This window comes from Mesocricetus auratus, unplaced genomic scaffold (genome assembly GCF_017639785.1).
Source record: "Mesocricetus auratus isolate SY011 unplaced genomic scaffold, BCM_Maur_2.0 Super-Scaffold_100027, whole genome shotgun sequence".
NCBI classification, from domain to species: domain Eukaryota; kingdom Metazoa; phylum Chordata; class Mammalia; order Rodentia; family Cricetidae; genus Mesocricetus; species Mesocricetus auratus.
The window spans coordinates 17,029,966-17,044,550 of record NW_024429208.1 but is presented as its reverse complement, the minus strand read 5'-3'; the positions used below and the strand labels follow the sequence as shown (position 1 = coordinate 17,044,550).

The 14,585-nt window shown below is 42.7% G+C and overlaps 1 protein-coding gene across 3 annotated transcripts in view; it reads right to left on the bottom strand.

The window, feature by feature from the left end:
* The window catches only part of Arid5b (AT-rich interaction domain 5B), a 172,959-nt gene that overhangs the window by 79,184 nt on the left and 79,190 nt on the right, over positions 1–14,585 (bottom strand). For all 3 annotated transcript variants that reach the window (XM_005070801.4, XM_040732479.1, XM_040732480.1), the window contains one exon: positions 10,002–10,232. In XM_005070801.4, coding sequence (XP_005070858.1) covers positions 10,002–10,232 — 231 coding nt within the window. The remainder of the gene's footprint in view (positions 1–10,001; positions 10,233–14,585) is intronic.

The window sequence follows — 14,585 nt, the reverse complement described above, 5'->3', positions numbered from 1 at the left end:
CTCTGTGAGCCCTTAACCACAGTGGGGTCTCTGAGAGAAGGACAGAGGAGCACATGCTTCTTTGGGGGAAGGTGACATCCAGGGAGACAAGTTTGCTTGTGGGAGCTGCTCTTAATAGCAACTGAAAGCTAAAAGCAGCAGAGAAGACAAACTCTTTGCACTACAAGTCTAGAGCCTTTTCCAGCTCTTCCCTCACAATGGCTTCCTCCACGAATCCTTCAAGATCTTGCTAGAGATCTACCTCCCTGGGAGGCTTCACCAGCACCAGGACCCTCTTTCAAGCATCTGCTAACCCTGACCCAATCTCTTCCATTTCCCCAGCAGAATGTCCTGCAGGGGCTGCTACCTGGTCCAAATTTACCACTTCCAAGCCTTGCTCGTGCCATCTCCTTTGGCACTCAAAGTAAGAGACTCTTAGCTCCTCTTGTTGTATAACCAAAGTGTGCCAGCAGGTCTTTGTATGTGTACACACTTGTGTTTGTTTGTGTGTTGAGGGCTGGAAGGCCTGTGCAGGAACGTGCATTTTAAGGTTGCACGGGCCCCGAGTCTGTGTGCTGGGTGGGAATGATCAACAAAACTGCTTCAGTAGTGTACTGGGTCTATGACCCTGTGAGAACTGCTCAACCCTTCTGAGGACACTCAGCGGCAGAACGTCAGTCTGCTAAGAGAATCAGTAAGTGGTGTTTGCAGTAGGCCATTGCTCTATATCTTAACTAATATCCCAACAATGTCCAGAGTTCTGCTTTGAGCACAGTTAGTGCTCAGAGAGCGAATGGATGAACACCCAGGACCACGAGAATGCCCTGGTCTTTTTCTGACCATCTCACCTGTTCCTCAGTCCTCCAAAATGACCACTGGACAGCAACAAAGGTCGTCAGAGAAGAGGAGAAGAGGCTGTTAGGGAGGGTGTTTCTATGCACCTTCTAAAGGGGGTACAAAGCCTAAATGAGGGAAATGAGGCCCATGCCAGGCACCGATGAGAAGATTCCCTGAATAGGCAAGCCCAACTGGCCCCTGTGCCAAGAGCTTGGCGACTCTGCCTCCTTCGAAAAACCCATTACCAAATCATGGCAAGCTAAATTTAATTGTAAGAAGGGGAAATGATTTGTGTGCTACAGGAATAAAGAAGTGATAGAGGCAGAAAGTTTGCACACATTTTTCTTTGTGAAATTAGGCCTATAATTTTTTCATTCAAGGAGGCTGCCAAGTTGGGAAAGCCAAGGCGTTCTAAGAAGAAAATGACAGAGAGGTGTATGGAGCAAGTCCTGTTAGCCTGGCTGCCTGGGTCTCCAGTCCAGGAGAATATGGGGCTCCTATTCTCTGCCTCCTCCAGTCTCTAAACTTCAAACCGCTCCAGATCTTCAAGGGCCTTCACATAGCTTCTTGTCAGGTGAGGAAGGAGTTGTGATGGCCTCAACGGGGGAAGGAAAACATTGGGTGACCGTGTGAGACCAGAGGACAGCATGGGCTGAGCAGGGAAAGAGGAATCGCAGAGAGGAGAGGGTGGCAGCTGGTTATCAGGACTTCTTGATTCCAAACCAGTGCTTTTCATTGCATTCAATGCTTCCAGATCATTCCTGTTCTAACAATTCCCACATACATCAGTCTCTTCACTCAAAGCTCATGGACCCAAGTGAAAATCCTTCATCTAGGAAGATGGCGGTCAGCTGTCTGTTTCCAGCTGACACACCCTTTCTGAGGCGTCAAGTGAAGGGGAAAGATCACTCCACAGGCTTGGAGTCAAACAATTTAGGTTCAAATCCCGGGGTCCAACCCACTCGCTGGCTGTTCGACGTCACTTGCTGTACACTGATATCTTTATTCACAGCATGGGGAAGAGCAGCGGCCAAAGTGCATACGTATCCATTCCCTTATGTCACCAGGGTTTATTATATGCCTATGGTATGCAACTACTCTCCTGGTCCCTGAGCACACAGCTGTGAACAAGGCAGAAAACGTGCTGTTTACATGACCAATGGCTTACAGTAGCGTGTGGGGGGAGTGGGAAGACAGACGGTAGACCCGTAAATAAACAATTACAGGAGTTAATTTCAGATAATGATGAGTTGTGGGAAGATAATAACATGTTGGCTGATGGGACTTAGCTGGACTTGTGGAAGAGGGATGGCCAGATACTGTCTCTCAGGGAAGGAGACAGTAGGACAGAGGTCTGAAAGATCAGGAGGAGGAGATCCACGATGCCTGGGGGAACACATTCCAAAGGGACAGCCGAGCAAGTATTTCTGGCTACAGCAGATGTTGAACGACTTTTAGTACCAACTCATACCTCATCTTCCCAAGTAGATGTAAAGCAATTTTGTGGGTGTTTTCATTGTGGCTTCTAGTGTGTAGCTGTGGTTGTGTTGGGTGACATAAGAAGTAAAAGCTTCTAATAATAATGGGGAGTTTGGTAATACTTGTCCATCTTCACAGCAATCTATGGAGGTGTACTCCTGTGAGGTGTGGTCCATAACTATGTTATGTCTTGTCCTTCTCCTAGGCATGCACTAAAAGGTGAGCAATTTGAGATCCAGGGAAATTCTGTCTTGATCGTTCGCCAGAACCAGAACCATGCTTGGTGAAATAGTAATGATGACAAGAGGTGCGGAGCAGACCCTGAATGGATGGATGGGATCCGCTGTATGTCCCTCACTGAAGCTATAATGTGAGTGTCTCTAAATGGTCCAGCTACAAGAGAAGGACTTAAAATCAATTTCCCCTGGCAGGATACAAGGAAGTGCATCAGAGAGTAGCATGTATCAGAAAGCTTTTTGTTGTTGCCGTTTGGTTGTTTTAAGATTTATTTATTGGGGTAGAGTGGGGAAGTGATTTCAAGCATGTTTCAGAGGGCCTGCATTCAGTTCCTATGTCAGGGAGAGACCTGAGAACACCTGCATGCACATGCGTGTACCCCCACACAGACACAAACTGTACATGTGATTAAAAGTAAAATAAAAATTTAAAAAGTAAAGATTTACCTTTTTTATTTTATGTGTATGTGTGTTTTGCCCGCATTTGTGTAGGTGCACCATATGAGTGCCATGGAAGCCAGAAAAGGGCATTGAGTCCCCTAGAACAGACAAGCTGCTGTGTGGGTGCTGGGAGCTGAACCCAGATCCTCTGCAAAAAGCAGCCAGTACTCTTAACCACTGAACCATCTCACCAGCCCCCTTAAGAAGAATTTTAAATAGAGCAAAGATACTGAATGTCATTCCAACATCCTTACTTTTCACCAAGATACTATCTATTGTCTATCACTTTTCTCAATGGCTGGCTGTTTCATGGTGTGTGTGTGTGTGTGTGTGTAAGTGTGTAATTAACAAGGTATCCTGTATCCCAAGCCGGCTTCAAAATACTACATAGCCAAGGATGAGCTTGAACTCCTAATCCTCAGGTCTCTGCCTTCCAAGTGCTGGAATCAGAGGCATGCATCACCACTCCCAGACTAGCTGGCACCGGAAACTAAACCCAGAGTTTCCGAAATGCTAGTCAAGTATTCTACCAACCTAACTGCATCCTAAACTGTTATTTTTTTATTTAAAAAATCTGGTTATAGTAGGGGAATATATGGATCTTGGTTTTGTAATGGAGAATTAATTATTTTCTGGATGGAATGCTAGGTCAAGGGTTAGTCAACACAGACATGGTCTCTTTCTTCTGGAGTAAAGGTGAAGGTATCACACCCAAGAGTCCAACAGTGGTTAGTAACTCAGTGAATCCTCTCAGCTACAAAAGGCACCCAAGTTATTTTAAAATATTCTTTCAAGTTCTCCCAAAAGAAAAAAAAAATGCACTAATCCACGACATTCCTTAGACCATGTCTCTAAATTAATTTAGAGTAGCAACATGCAATTTCTTTCCCTAAATCCCTAAGCCAGCTGAGATCCAGGCTCCCAGTGCCTCTGACCAAGGGGATCTTCCCTGAAGTCAGTCTTCTACTCCCAGCTCCAGAGGCAGAAGCCACGTGTTAACTGTAAGTGCACCACATCTCATACACCTCTACCTACAGACTTTGTGGGTTTGGCTCACTTTGTTATATCAGAACCCAAACATTCCTTTGTTTCTAGCCTGACAGCATTGGGTACCAGGGCAACTTACTTAGACTCTACTCTAGGGATAAGCAGACTCGAGGAAGCTCCCAGGGGGCACAGTGAGATTTCTGCAGGCCGAGGTCTTCTGCACAAACAGTGATATGTATGAAGCCCAGCTCTTTTCCTACTCACTTTCAATAAACGACCAATAACTGCTTCATTTTCCTTTGGGAGATTGGTGACCACCACAGACAGTGAAATCCCAAATGTGGACAGGCGCCAGGGGCAGAGACATTTGATCATCAGAATCCTCTGTGACCATGAAAGCCATTTTGGTAAGGAAAAAAACAAGCAGAGTTTACTCACAAATTTCCATGATCCTTGACGCAACAACTGCCTTCCCTTCATTTCCAGGAAGGCACGTGATGTTTCGAGGGGAAGAGGCAGCAAACAGCTCTCCTTTATGCTTTATTAATGGTTCCGTATGTTTTTAATTTCCTTTCATAAAAACTCAAGATTTCATCCTTTCTCCTGTTCTGGCTTTCCCCTTTGCTTTTACTTCTTTTGTCTATAATGTCATCATTTCAACTAACAGGAAACGGGAAGGGGCAAAGTTCAGTGCAGACTCAGAAGAGTTTAAAACGTACTATGATGTGCAGACAGGGATTCCCTTAGGATTCAATGAACACCATGATTTCCTATGAATACACACTAAGACCAAAGACTCCAATAGGAACATGTTGATTTCACATATGCGAAGTGTTGACAAACCAAATCCAACAGAGGCACACACCGTGGAACAGAATACAGTCTTATACTGATCCCCATTCCTACACTCTTATCTCATACCAAGGTATTTATATACTGTTCTCAATGACCCCTTCTTTCCTGGTGTGTGTGCAAGCGTGTGTGTGCGCGTGCGTGTGTGTGTGTGTGTAAGTGACGGGATTGGCTTACTCTGAACCTGACAAAACGACCGTGATTGTCTCGTTTACAGATGGGGGAAGAAAGCGGCCTCACGGCATTTGCCTTAGAGAACCAGAAGGCTGAGCCTGGATTTGCACTTGATCTCTTTGCATGTGAGTGTAGCACTCTTTTTGACTGCATCTTGCAGTCCTTTTCCACACCCTATCCCCAGTGGAATGTGTGTCTTAGCATAGAAACAGCCAAGTTCTTCTCCCTGTGGGCCAGAGTGCATGGTGTCTATGCAAGGACCAAATACCTGATGACAGCCCATCTCATCTCTTTCCTTTGTATGTGGCTGACCAAAGTCATGCTTCACTCTGTCCTGTTCTCTTGTCAACAAACACACAAACACCCCAACTGCCAAAAAAAAAAAAGCATGACTTCTGCTTCTGATGTCTCTGCAACTCAAACACACACACACCGAGCCACATCTAAAGACATCTAATGCTCCCCTACTTCATAAGTCTTGGTGTTTACGGAAATGGCGCTACCTTTGCACTTCTCTGATGGGAGCTGGTATCTTGACGGTCTCCATCCCGCTGTTGTTCGCTGTGTGCCTCTGTTTGAATTTAGTTTGTCAGCACTTGACACATGTGAAATCAATTGGCATGATATTACTGTAAACACTGCACATTACAAAGCGGCGGACCTTTTAGGGCTCTAACTGCAAAGAACAGACGAAATGTTTGCCCGCGTGGTTTTCTTCTCTACCACACATCATATAAACGCCAGAGTACATCTTACAAAACAGAAATCATTACATAACTAGGTAAGAGAAGGAAGTGGAGCTGTTGGGGAAATGTCCGGGTTGGGAGATTGCTAAAGCGGACAGTGGGAGCAGGAACCACACTTGTGGCCAAGATTTTTATACGAAGAAACCAAAATGCTATTCATGTCAGGCGCCCATCGTTGGTATTAAAAATCTCATTTCCTAATTGCATGTGCCATACAATGAATTCCCATAATGCTTCAATGGGGAGTCCAATGTGTTAGTTCTTTTTTTAAATAGTCAATTATCTTGTGCTAAGAAAGCACACGGCCAGCAGAGCAGCATGACTGACAAGATAGAGGAATATGGGCAGGATGTGGGGGCTGAAACTCTTCAATCACTCACTATTAATATGATTCAATTTATGCTCAAGCCATAGGTTTAGACATTACACAGCACCGTAAGCAAGGAAGGGACTTGCATAACACAGTGAAGAAAGCAGATGGCATGTTATCAAAACCCTTCAAGCCTAAAATAACCTTCCCAAGTAAGGAGGATAGTTCATTAAAACCAGGATGTATTTACTCGACTCTGAATATCTCAATGTAAATAAAAATCAAAATGACACTACTGTAATGTTGGATTAAATGATGAAATTTCATCTATTTTATTTTTCTTTAATAGTTTCTAATCAAACTTTTCATTAAGCGGCTTCATAAAATTCCACAAAGGATTTATTTATAGGGACTGGTTGTAGATTTAAAAGGCTTGCTTTTATTGTTCAATTAAAGCTGTTAGTCAGTGGACAACATTCGAATAGCAGGGAGGGGACAAAGCAGCTTGGCAGTGGAGAAGACTGGACCACAAAGAGAAGATTCATTTTAGAGACATATTTTGGTTATGCAGGTAGCTATGTTGGTGGATCCTAGAGAAAATATGGGTTCCTCTCTGTCCAAAAGAGCTCATTCCTGTTTCAAAGCCACTGGCTGTCTTCTTCCCAGTCTGGCTACCTGCTCACACGTTAATGTCTTCTTACAATCCATTGTAAGGCTGACTATGAACAGAATGACTTAAGAGAGAGCAATGGCAGACCCCAGCCAATAGAGACTTGGGGATTGAATTGTCAAAAATCTACATTTTTTTCTAACAGTTTTCTAAAACACAGACCTCCATCTTTTAGAACCAGATCAAGGAAGGGCTAGGAAGATGGTTCAGTTGGTAGACGTGCAGCCTACCTGAGATGCACCCAACACAGCGGAGTATGCTTGTAAGCCTGGTCCTGGGGAGGTAGAGACAGGACAATTCCTGGAGCTTACCTCCCAGCTTGCCTAACCTACTGGCGAATGTTCCATACCAATGAGAGCCCCTGTCTCAAATAAAAAGGTGGCAGGCGTTTCAGAAATGACATCCGAGGTCTTCTGCTGGCTTCTCTATGTGCCCGCATGCATGTACACCCCCATGCACCCACATACACAGAAAAAAAAAAAGCAGACTGAGTTCTAACGCTATTGCAAGGCTGTCCTTGACATCTTACCCTGACTACTGCCTGAGGCATCCACTCCTATTCCCCCAACCACTTTTGAATTTCTACCCTCATTGCTTTAGGTGTCAGCCATCATTAATTTTCTTGTAACACAATTAGGCTTCCAGGTGTGTTAATCCTGTCTTCCCTATTTACATTCTTAATCCTCAAAACAAAGAAGGACTGGATTTTATTTCTTTTTTGTGTATCCCTTCTGTCAATCATGTAATAAGAGAAAGCAATGTATCAGTTAATATAGCAAATATCATCAGTCATAGAAAACCAGTTACTGTCCTTTGGAGAAGAAACAAGAAGGGATTTTGTGGCTATTTGGAATTCCTTGTATCAATGATGTAGTTGTTCAGTGCTGTAAATTCTTTGCCATAAGCCCCACAACTCATTCACCTGGTGATATGGCTAATAAAGTCTGATTTTTATAGCCTAGGCATACTGTTACCTACATTGTATTTGACCAGTTACTAAAGTCACTGAATGTGTGGCACAGAATATATGCTGCATAGAAGACTCATATGTGGTCCCCCTGGCACTCTGGGTTATCTGACAGAAGTGTTTCAGTCATCAGACAGTCCTCGGTATTAGGAACATTTGCTTAATGCCAGTCACTAATTAAATTTATGTTCTACCAACTGTTATTTGGTTGGAGAAACCGATACCAGGTTTTTAACAAATACCTCAACTCAAGTCAGTCTCACATATTACCAGTTTGGTGGGGGGGTATTAAAAAGTAGTTGTCTGGAAATTTAGATGTGTACCTAAGGAGGCGGGGGACACATACGGGTGAAAGTGCTCAAATGGAGTCAAGATAGGCTGCATGCCTTATGTGTTTGCATGAACTACTGTCAAAGGAGTAAACCCTCTGAGACTCAAGCTAGCAGTGTGGCGATGTTCTCATCATTGAACTCCCCTTCTAGAACCTCTTCAAGAACCCTTATTCCAAAAGTAATTTTCTACTTTCAGAGGCTAGAGAAGAAAGATGGACTTAGTAAGAGGTATGCCAAAAGAAAGTTCAGGAGCACATTCACATGGAGATGCTTCATGTTTGCAGGAACAATAAAAATTCATTTAGGAATGCGCCAGCAATCACTGATCATTATTGGCCAGGAACTCTAGACAGAACAACTTTGAAACTTAATGACTAATAATTCTTAAATTAGCCAAAAAGGATAAAACATTTCTTTCATTTTATTACATTATTAAAGACTAACTTTGAGTACTTTTTAAGTAAGGGAAAAACATTATCTCAGCTTTATTCAGTGTTAGGAATTTAGATACCCTTTGGTCAGCTAAGTAGGACACAGGACTTGGGAGCAAGGAATGCTGGTGAATTTTTTCTCAAATAATGAAGAAGACAGATATATAAATGCTCATCTGAAAGGAAAGGGTATTTAATAATTGTATTGGATACATTGGTCTGCTTTAATGAAAAGGCTATTTAACTATTAAAATATGACAATATATACTTCCGTGTAGAAGGAAAATCTAACCGGTGTGCACATATCCACGCACACACACACACACACACACACACACACAGACCATGTGACATGCACACACCTGCTCTTACATAGTTGCTACTGCCTTTGGACACCAATGAGCTTAGATCTTGTTGTTCCCCTTTTTTGCCTCCTTGGACCATCAGATTCCACCCCTTCATCTTAGATCCTCTTTGGTTCACACATCTACTTACAAAGTCCTTTGTAGTGGCTTACGAGCTCCCAAAGGCACACACTGTCAAACTAGAGAGGCCACAGTAGACTCTCAGAACCATATAGAGGTATCTTAGAGCTGATTGGAACAATCTGGATTTGAATACTCTGCAAATGAGGTATCCCTGGGGACAACGCAAGCCAACAGGATCAGGAGGGCATCAGTACAGTCTATATATGTACTTTCAAAGCCAGGTCTCAACCTCTTTTCCTCCTTGGTCCTCCTGATGAATTGAACAGGGCACCATCATACCATCTATGAAGGTGATTCCAAGACAAGTGGGGGTGTCCATATCTCTGTATGCATAGGAACACCCAGTCAATGGAGAACCAAGGATATGATGCAATTTCTCCAATAAATGGATGTAGAAGGGAAGATGACACTGTCTCAGCTTGCTTTCACTGACGGTGCACATTGCAAGGTTTCCAAAGATGAGATATGTTGTCTGACAGGCCCTCTGCTGAGAAGCCATGTAATTAGTCAGCTAGGCTGGGGTTCAGCATATGTATGAGAATTTAAAGGCCAGGGTACACCTGTAGTGTGTGTGTGTGTGTGTGTGTGTGTGTGTGTGTGTGTGTGTGTGTGTGCACGCGCACACTCGTGCGCGCGCGTGTGTGTGTATGTATGTATGTATCTAACAGTCCATCTGTCAATCTTTCATTTCTATCTACCTTACAGTATTGAATATTATAATTTTTACATTCTTATAGCACCTTATAAAATTAGAAAATTTAAAAACCGGTAGTTAAATAACCAAAGCCCTCTAAGGGAGAACATGAAAGCGTTCAATCTCAAAGTCCACCTTCAAGGTTCACCAAGCACCTTCCAATTATATATTGAACAAGGAGCACATGATAATCATCTTTCGCCTGTAGTAAACAGTGGCTACCAGGAACGTGAGGACACCTCGTGCTGCAATTATAAGGGGACTGAGTGGAGTTACGTGGTGAGGGCAAGCCCTGCTTCCCAGCACTGCTCATGCCATGAACTGAAAACATCTACTCACATGAACAAGTCTCAAGCAGAGGAAAACACAAACACTCACCAAACTCATCGCATATACTCTCGTTTTCTATGAGAGTCGGGTGATCAAAGGTGTCCCGACAGTACAGGATCTGGGGGTTTCTGCTGACCATTGCGATGCCCCCCAGGGCCAATGCAAACTGGTCCGTGAGGATGGAAGATGGCTTATCCTGGATCCGTTTTAACATGGACCGGTACCGACAGTACTGAGGGTAGCTGAGAACAATCACATTGGTTTCTTCCTCATCTTCCCCTAGACAGAAAAGAAAACAAGTCCATTACTCTCGTGACACCAACAAGAGAGAGTTCACAGTTGTGACTTAATTTCCGTGGTCAACTTTTGTCTTCTTCAGCAATGCCCTCATCTTTACCATGGTCTGGCAATGCCAGAATCATCCATATTCCCCCCTTCCAAACCCAGCTCCCCACCTTCAAAGCCTGAGGCCACCCCTGAGTATAACCACTTTGTATTAAGTAATTAAGTAATGCTGGAGTTATTTAAGGGCAATCAAACAACTCCTTCCAGAGATTTCAATAAATTTTTTTAACCCTTGGTGTCACCGTGATAGGGAAACTTTGGTGAGTTTCTTTATAATTATTGCTTGGTTTAGATTTATTAAACATTGTGTGTGTGTGTGTGTGTGTGTGTGTGTGTGAGTGAGTAAGTGTGTGTTTTCATGAATATGAACTCGTGGTTGGACCCTAGAAAATCGTCCATAGATCTAAGGAGTATTACCACCTGCTCTGGCGCTCAGTAAACATCCTGTGTTCTCTTTATGGGCCTGGAAGAATGCTGTACTTCCCACCCTTGGGAGTCCAGGAGGCTCCAGACATGTTTTGACAGAAGCAGTGGCTGCCTGAAAGCCAGTGTGCCACGGACCACAGTGTCTCTCTGTCTTTGTTCTGGAATGCTCAGACAACAGCTTCTCTGCCAGTCTGGGTCTTGGAGTTAAAACAACATGGAGGAAAACCCCTGGTTGATCCAAAATAGAGGCAAACACAGCAGAAATGATGCTCACATTGTTTATAATGACAATCCAGGGGATCATTTGTTATGACAGCATGATTTGCCCCAACTTGATTGATACCACCATCTTCACTTGCCCCCACATTCATACTGCCATCTTTTAATGCGTTTCAAATCCACCTGGTAACCTGGCACACCCCAGAGAATCATAATGAAAGGCCCCCCTAACATCCTCAAGGGACAGGACCATCTTTGCTCAGAACATTTCAAAAACATCGTGACTCTTCCTCTTAAATGATCACGATGCCCAGTGCTAAACCGTTATGTTTTGTGAACGGTTGCAAACCCCAGATTCAACATGGCCAAATCCTTCCCTCATCTTAAGCTTGAGAAAAGGCAATACCCCCTTTGGTAGTCTGTTACCAGCAACCACACCAAAAGGAACTTGGATTCTGTGAGCCACACCCCCAGCATGCCAGTCAGCAGTTCCCAGATTTGTCATCTGCATGTCCAACGGGAAAACACCCACTATTTGGAGTCCTTACTGTACTTCAGAGAACTGTGTGAAACAGTTGTTAAGGATATTGACTTATTGTGGCCATCTGGTAACCAGTGGGAGAGGAATTGGGATAGAGTGTAATGATGGAACAAAACCAGGACCAAGGCAAGGTGTGCACGTGACCTTTGCAGAGCGGAGACTGACTCACAGATGTAGCTCTAATTACCATCACTTGGCTCTTCAGGCTGGAGCCTTCTCCATGAATGGAGATGCTCAGCTGCTTCTAGCATGATGTCTTCAAATGGTTTACACTTCTTAGACTCCTGCCTGGTTTGTGGGCCGCCACTTTAGCAGCTGGCACACTTAGAAGGCCGTGTGTTTACATTGAGAGGAGTCTACCAATGAAAACTAGTCCTGAGACACAGACAAGTGGGCCACGACAGCAAGGCGAGATTCCTACAGCAGACTAACACACTAAGTTCAAACTCTTCATTTATAGATGTATTTGTTACAGATAAGTTAAAACCTGAGAAATTATAAGTCAGAAGGCCCCAATATCTAAGTGTTATTCCAAGGAGTGGCCTCTATATGCCATTGGTACCAAATCCTATTTTCATCTCTACACCTGATTTGTTAAAAATGTGAATTCAAGAAAGTTGGTGTCTTGGAAGATGCCTCTAGGGTCTAGAGTTCACTTCACAGCTCTCCTACCCCTCATTCTCCCGATTTCTTTGAGTACTTTTTGTTGTTTGTATTTTGAGACAGAGTTTTTTTCCACATAGTTCCAGATGTCCTGGAACTCACTTTGTAGACCAGGCTGGCCCCGAAGTCATGGAGATCTGCCTGTCTCTACCTCCTGAATGTTGGGATTAAAGGCTTTTTCATGATGCTGCCCTCTTTCCGATTCTCTGTTTGGGATAGAGTCATCCCTCTGCAAGCTCCTATGTTAAACACAGTCTCCTTTTGCTGTCTGTACCTCATCCCAGCTTCCAACACCTACTGCCCTTCTCACAGTTTCCGACTCCTTGTAATTGTTGGAAGAGTGCAATTGTTCATTTTACTTCCACTTCACAAAGTATGCCCACTGCATCTGGGAACAGGGTTGCTCAGGGTTGTCCTGGGAATGCTATCCACGATCTCATGGGGTTCCTGAAAACGGTTGGACTCAGGGTTCCATGCAAAATGACTGACTCAGATTCTCTAAGATAGGAATACAGGAATTTATATTTTTAACAAGCACTCGGCTTAGTTCTTGAGCTCTACACTTCCAAGCAAGTAATTGCAAGTCTGATTTTTTTTAACACATAGACTTACAGTGAGTTACTTAGTTTGGGTTTTAAAATACATCTATTTAAAGCAGAGTTGTATTATAGGTATTACTTAAAAGATTTATATTTACATGCTACATATGTATTTATGACTTATGCATAATATATGTTATGTATTTAAAATGCATATTATACATGCATACCATACCATATTATAATGTAGTACATTGTGTATGACATGTTATATTAGCATTATATGGCACCAACATACAACATACATAACATACATGCATATATATTAATATGTATGGTCATCCTACATTTATATGTACACATACACACATATTACACACACACATAAATACATATACATATATATATACCTATAAAGTCAGACACATGTGTTTATTTTTATTTCTCTTCTCTAATCTACTACTGCTTGAAAAAATATCTGGGATTAAGTTCACTTGCCTCTGTTATTTTTTTGTAATTGTTGGGTAGGTATCACAGAAGACACCAAATTAAAACAGGGTAACAGACAAGACCTTCACCAAAACCACAAAGGACCAGTCACAGTTGGTATGTTCAGTGACAGACAGGGCTCTAATACTATTTCCAGTACCAAAGAAAAAAAATACTACAATTTAGAAAAATCTTGAAGTAATGAAACTTTTGTTCCTCACAAAGACCCTAAAAATGTTATAATTTGTGAATATCCTCCAATATAGGGGTGACAAAACTGGAGTTGCCACCCAAGTGACTTGGTAGGGATCTCCATGATATTGGAAGTGATGGGAAGAGGCTGTAACCCAACCTTTTAATCTTTAATTTCTTCTTTGACTAACTTTGCATTATGACAAAATGTATCAAGTTATTAGTAGTAACTTATTTGTAGTATTAGGGAGAATAGAAAGCTTTGGTTAGGTAAAACCTGGGACTTCCTTTTCACAGGGAACTGATAACTTCATCTACCTATGTTCCAGAATCATTTCACTCTGGAATAATACCATTTGGTTAATTATTCCAAGAGTATGATTTGAGGGCCTGTAAACATTCAAACTATCAATGTGATTTTCATGTAACAGCTTTCTACCCATGAGATGGAGGAAGCCAGTTTCTTATATTTGCCAGCCTAATACTCTTGTCCCCAATTCTCTCATTAAACTCTTTCTACGCCAAGAGGCCAAAGGCACAGCTGGGGTCTGGTCTAATGTGGCAACCCTTGGCAAAGCCAAAACAAAAATTCTGCTAACTCTGTTGCTTATGGACAGAACCACCCATTTGGACCAGAATTTTGTCATTGTTTGGATGTGGGCAAATTTCCAACCTTGTAATTAGACATTCCCAGAGGGATTGCTTTTCATATTTATAAAACCAGAGAAAGCCCAGGAAAAACTCTGACTCTTACAGAAGTTAATAGAGACTTTCACGTAGGAGAGAGGAGGCAGAGGGGAAAGGGGAGAGATGAAGAACATATAAAACACGGAAGGAAGACTTTGCAAGGACTTGCAGATCTTAAGGTCTCTGATCTCTTAACTGCTTCCTAAGCCTGTACATTAAATCAGCTTCCTCTGACACAGCCATAAGAATATTTGACTGTTCAATGGCTGGCATGTTTTATTTTGCAACAGTACAAAGAGAAACAAATAAAGGCAAACAGTCCCTTCAAGAATTCTTCTTGAAATCCCACAGCTAACCCATTCCTCCTTTCTCCTTTCATAGACCCATAAATACTCTGATACATGAAGCAAGGCCACCAATAAATGGTATGCAATCTTCCCCTTTGTGTTTCACAAGAGCTCTAGTAGATAAATCTAAGAATGAACAAAGAATGGATAAATTGCACATTTGTTTAGCAAAAGACAAACAAAG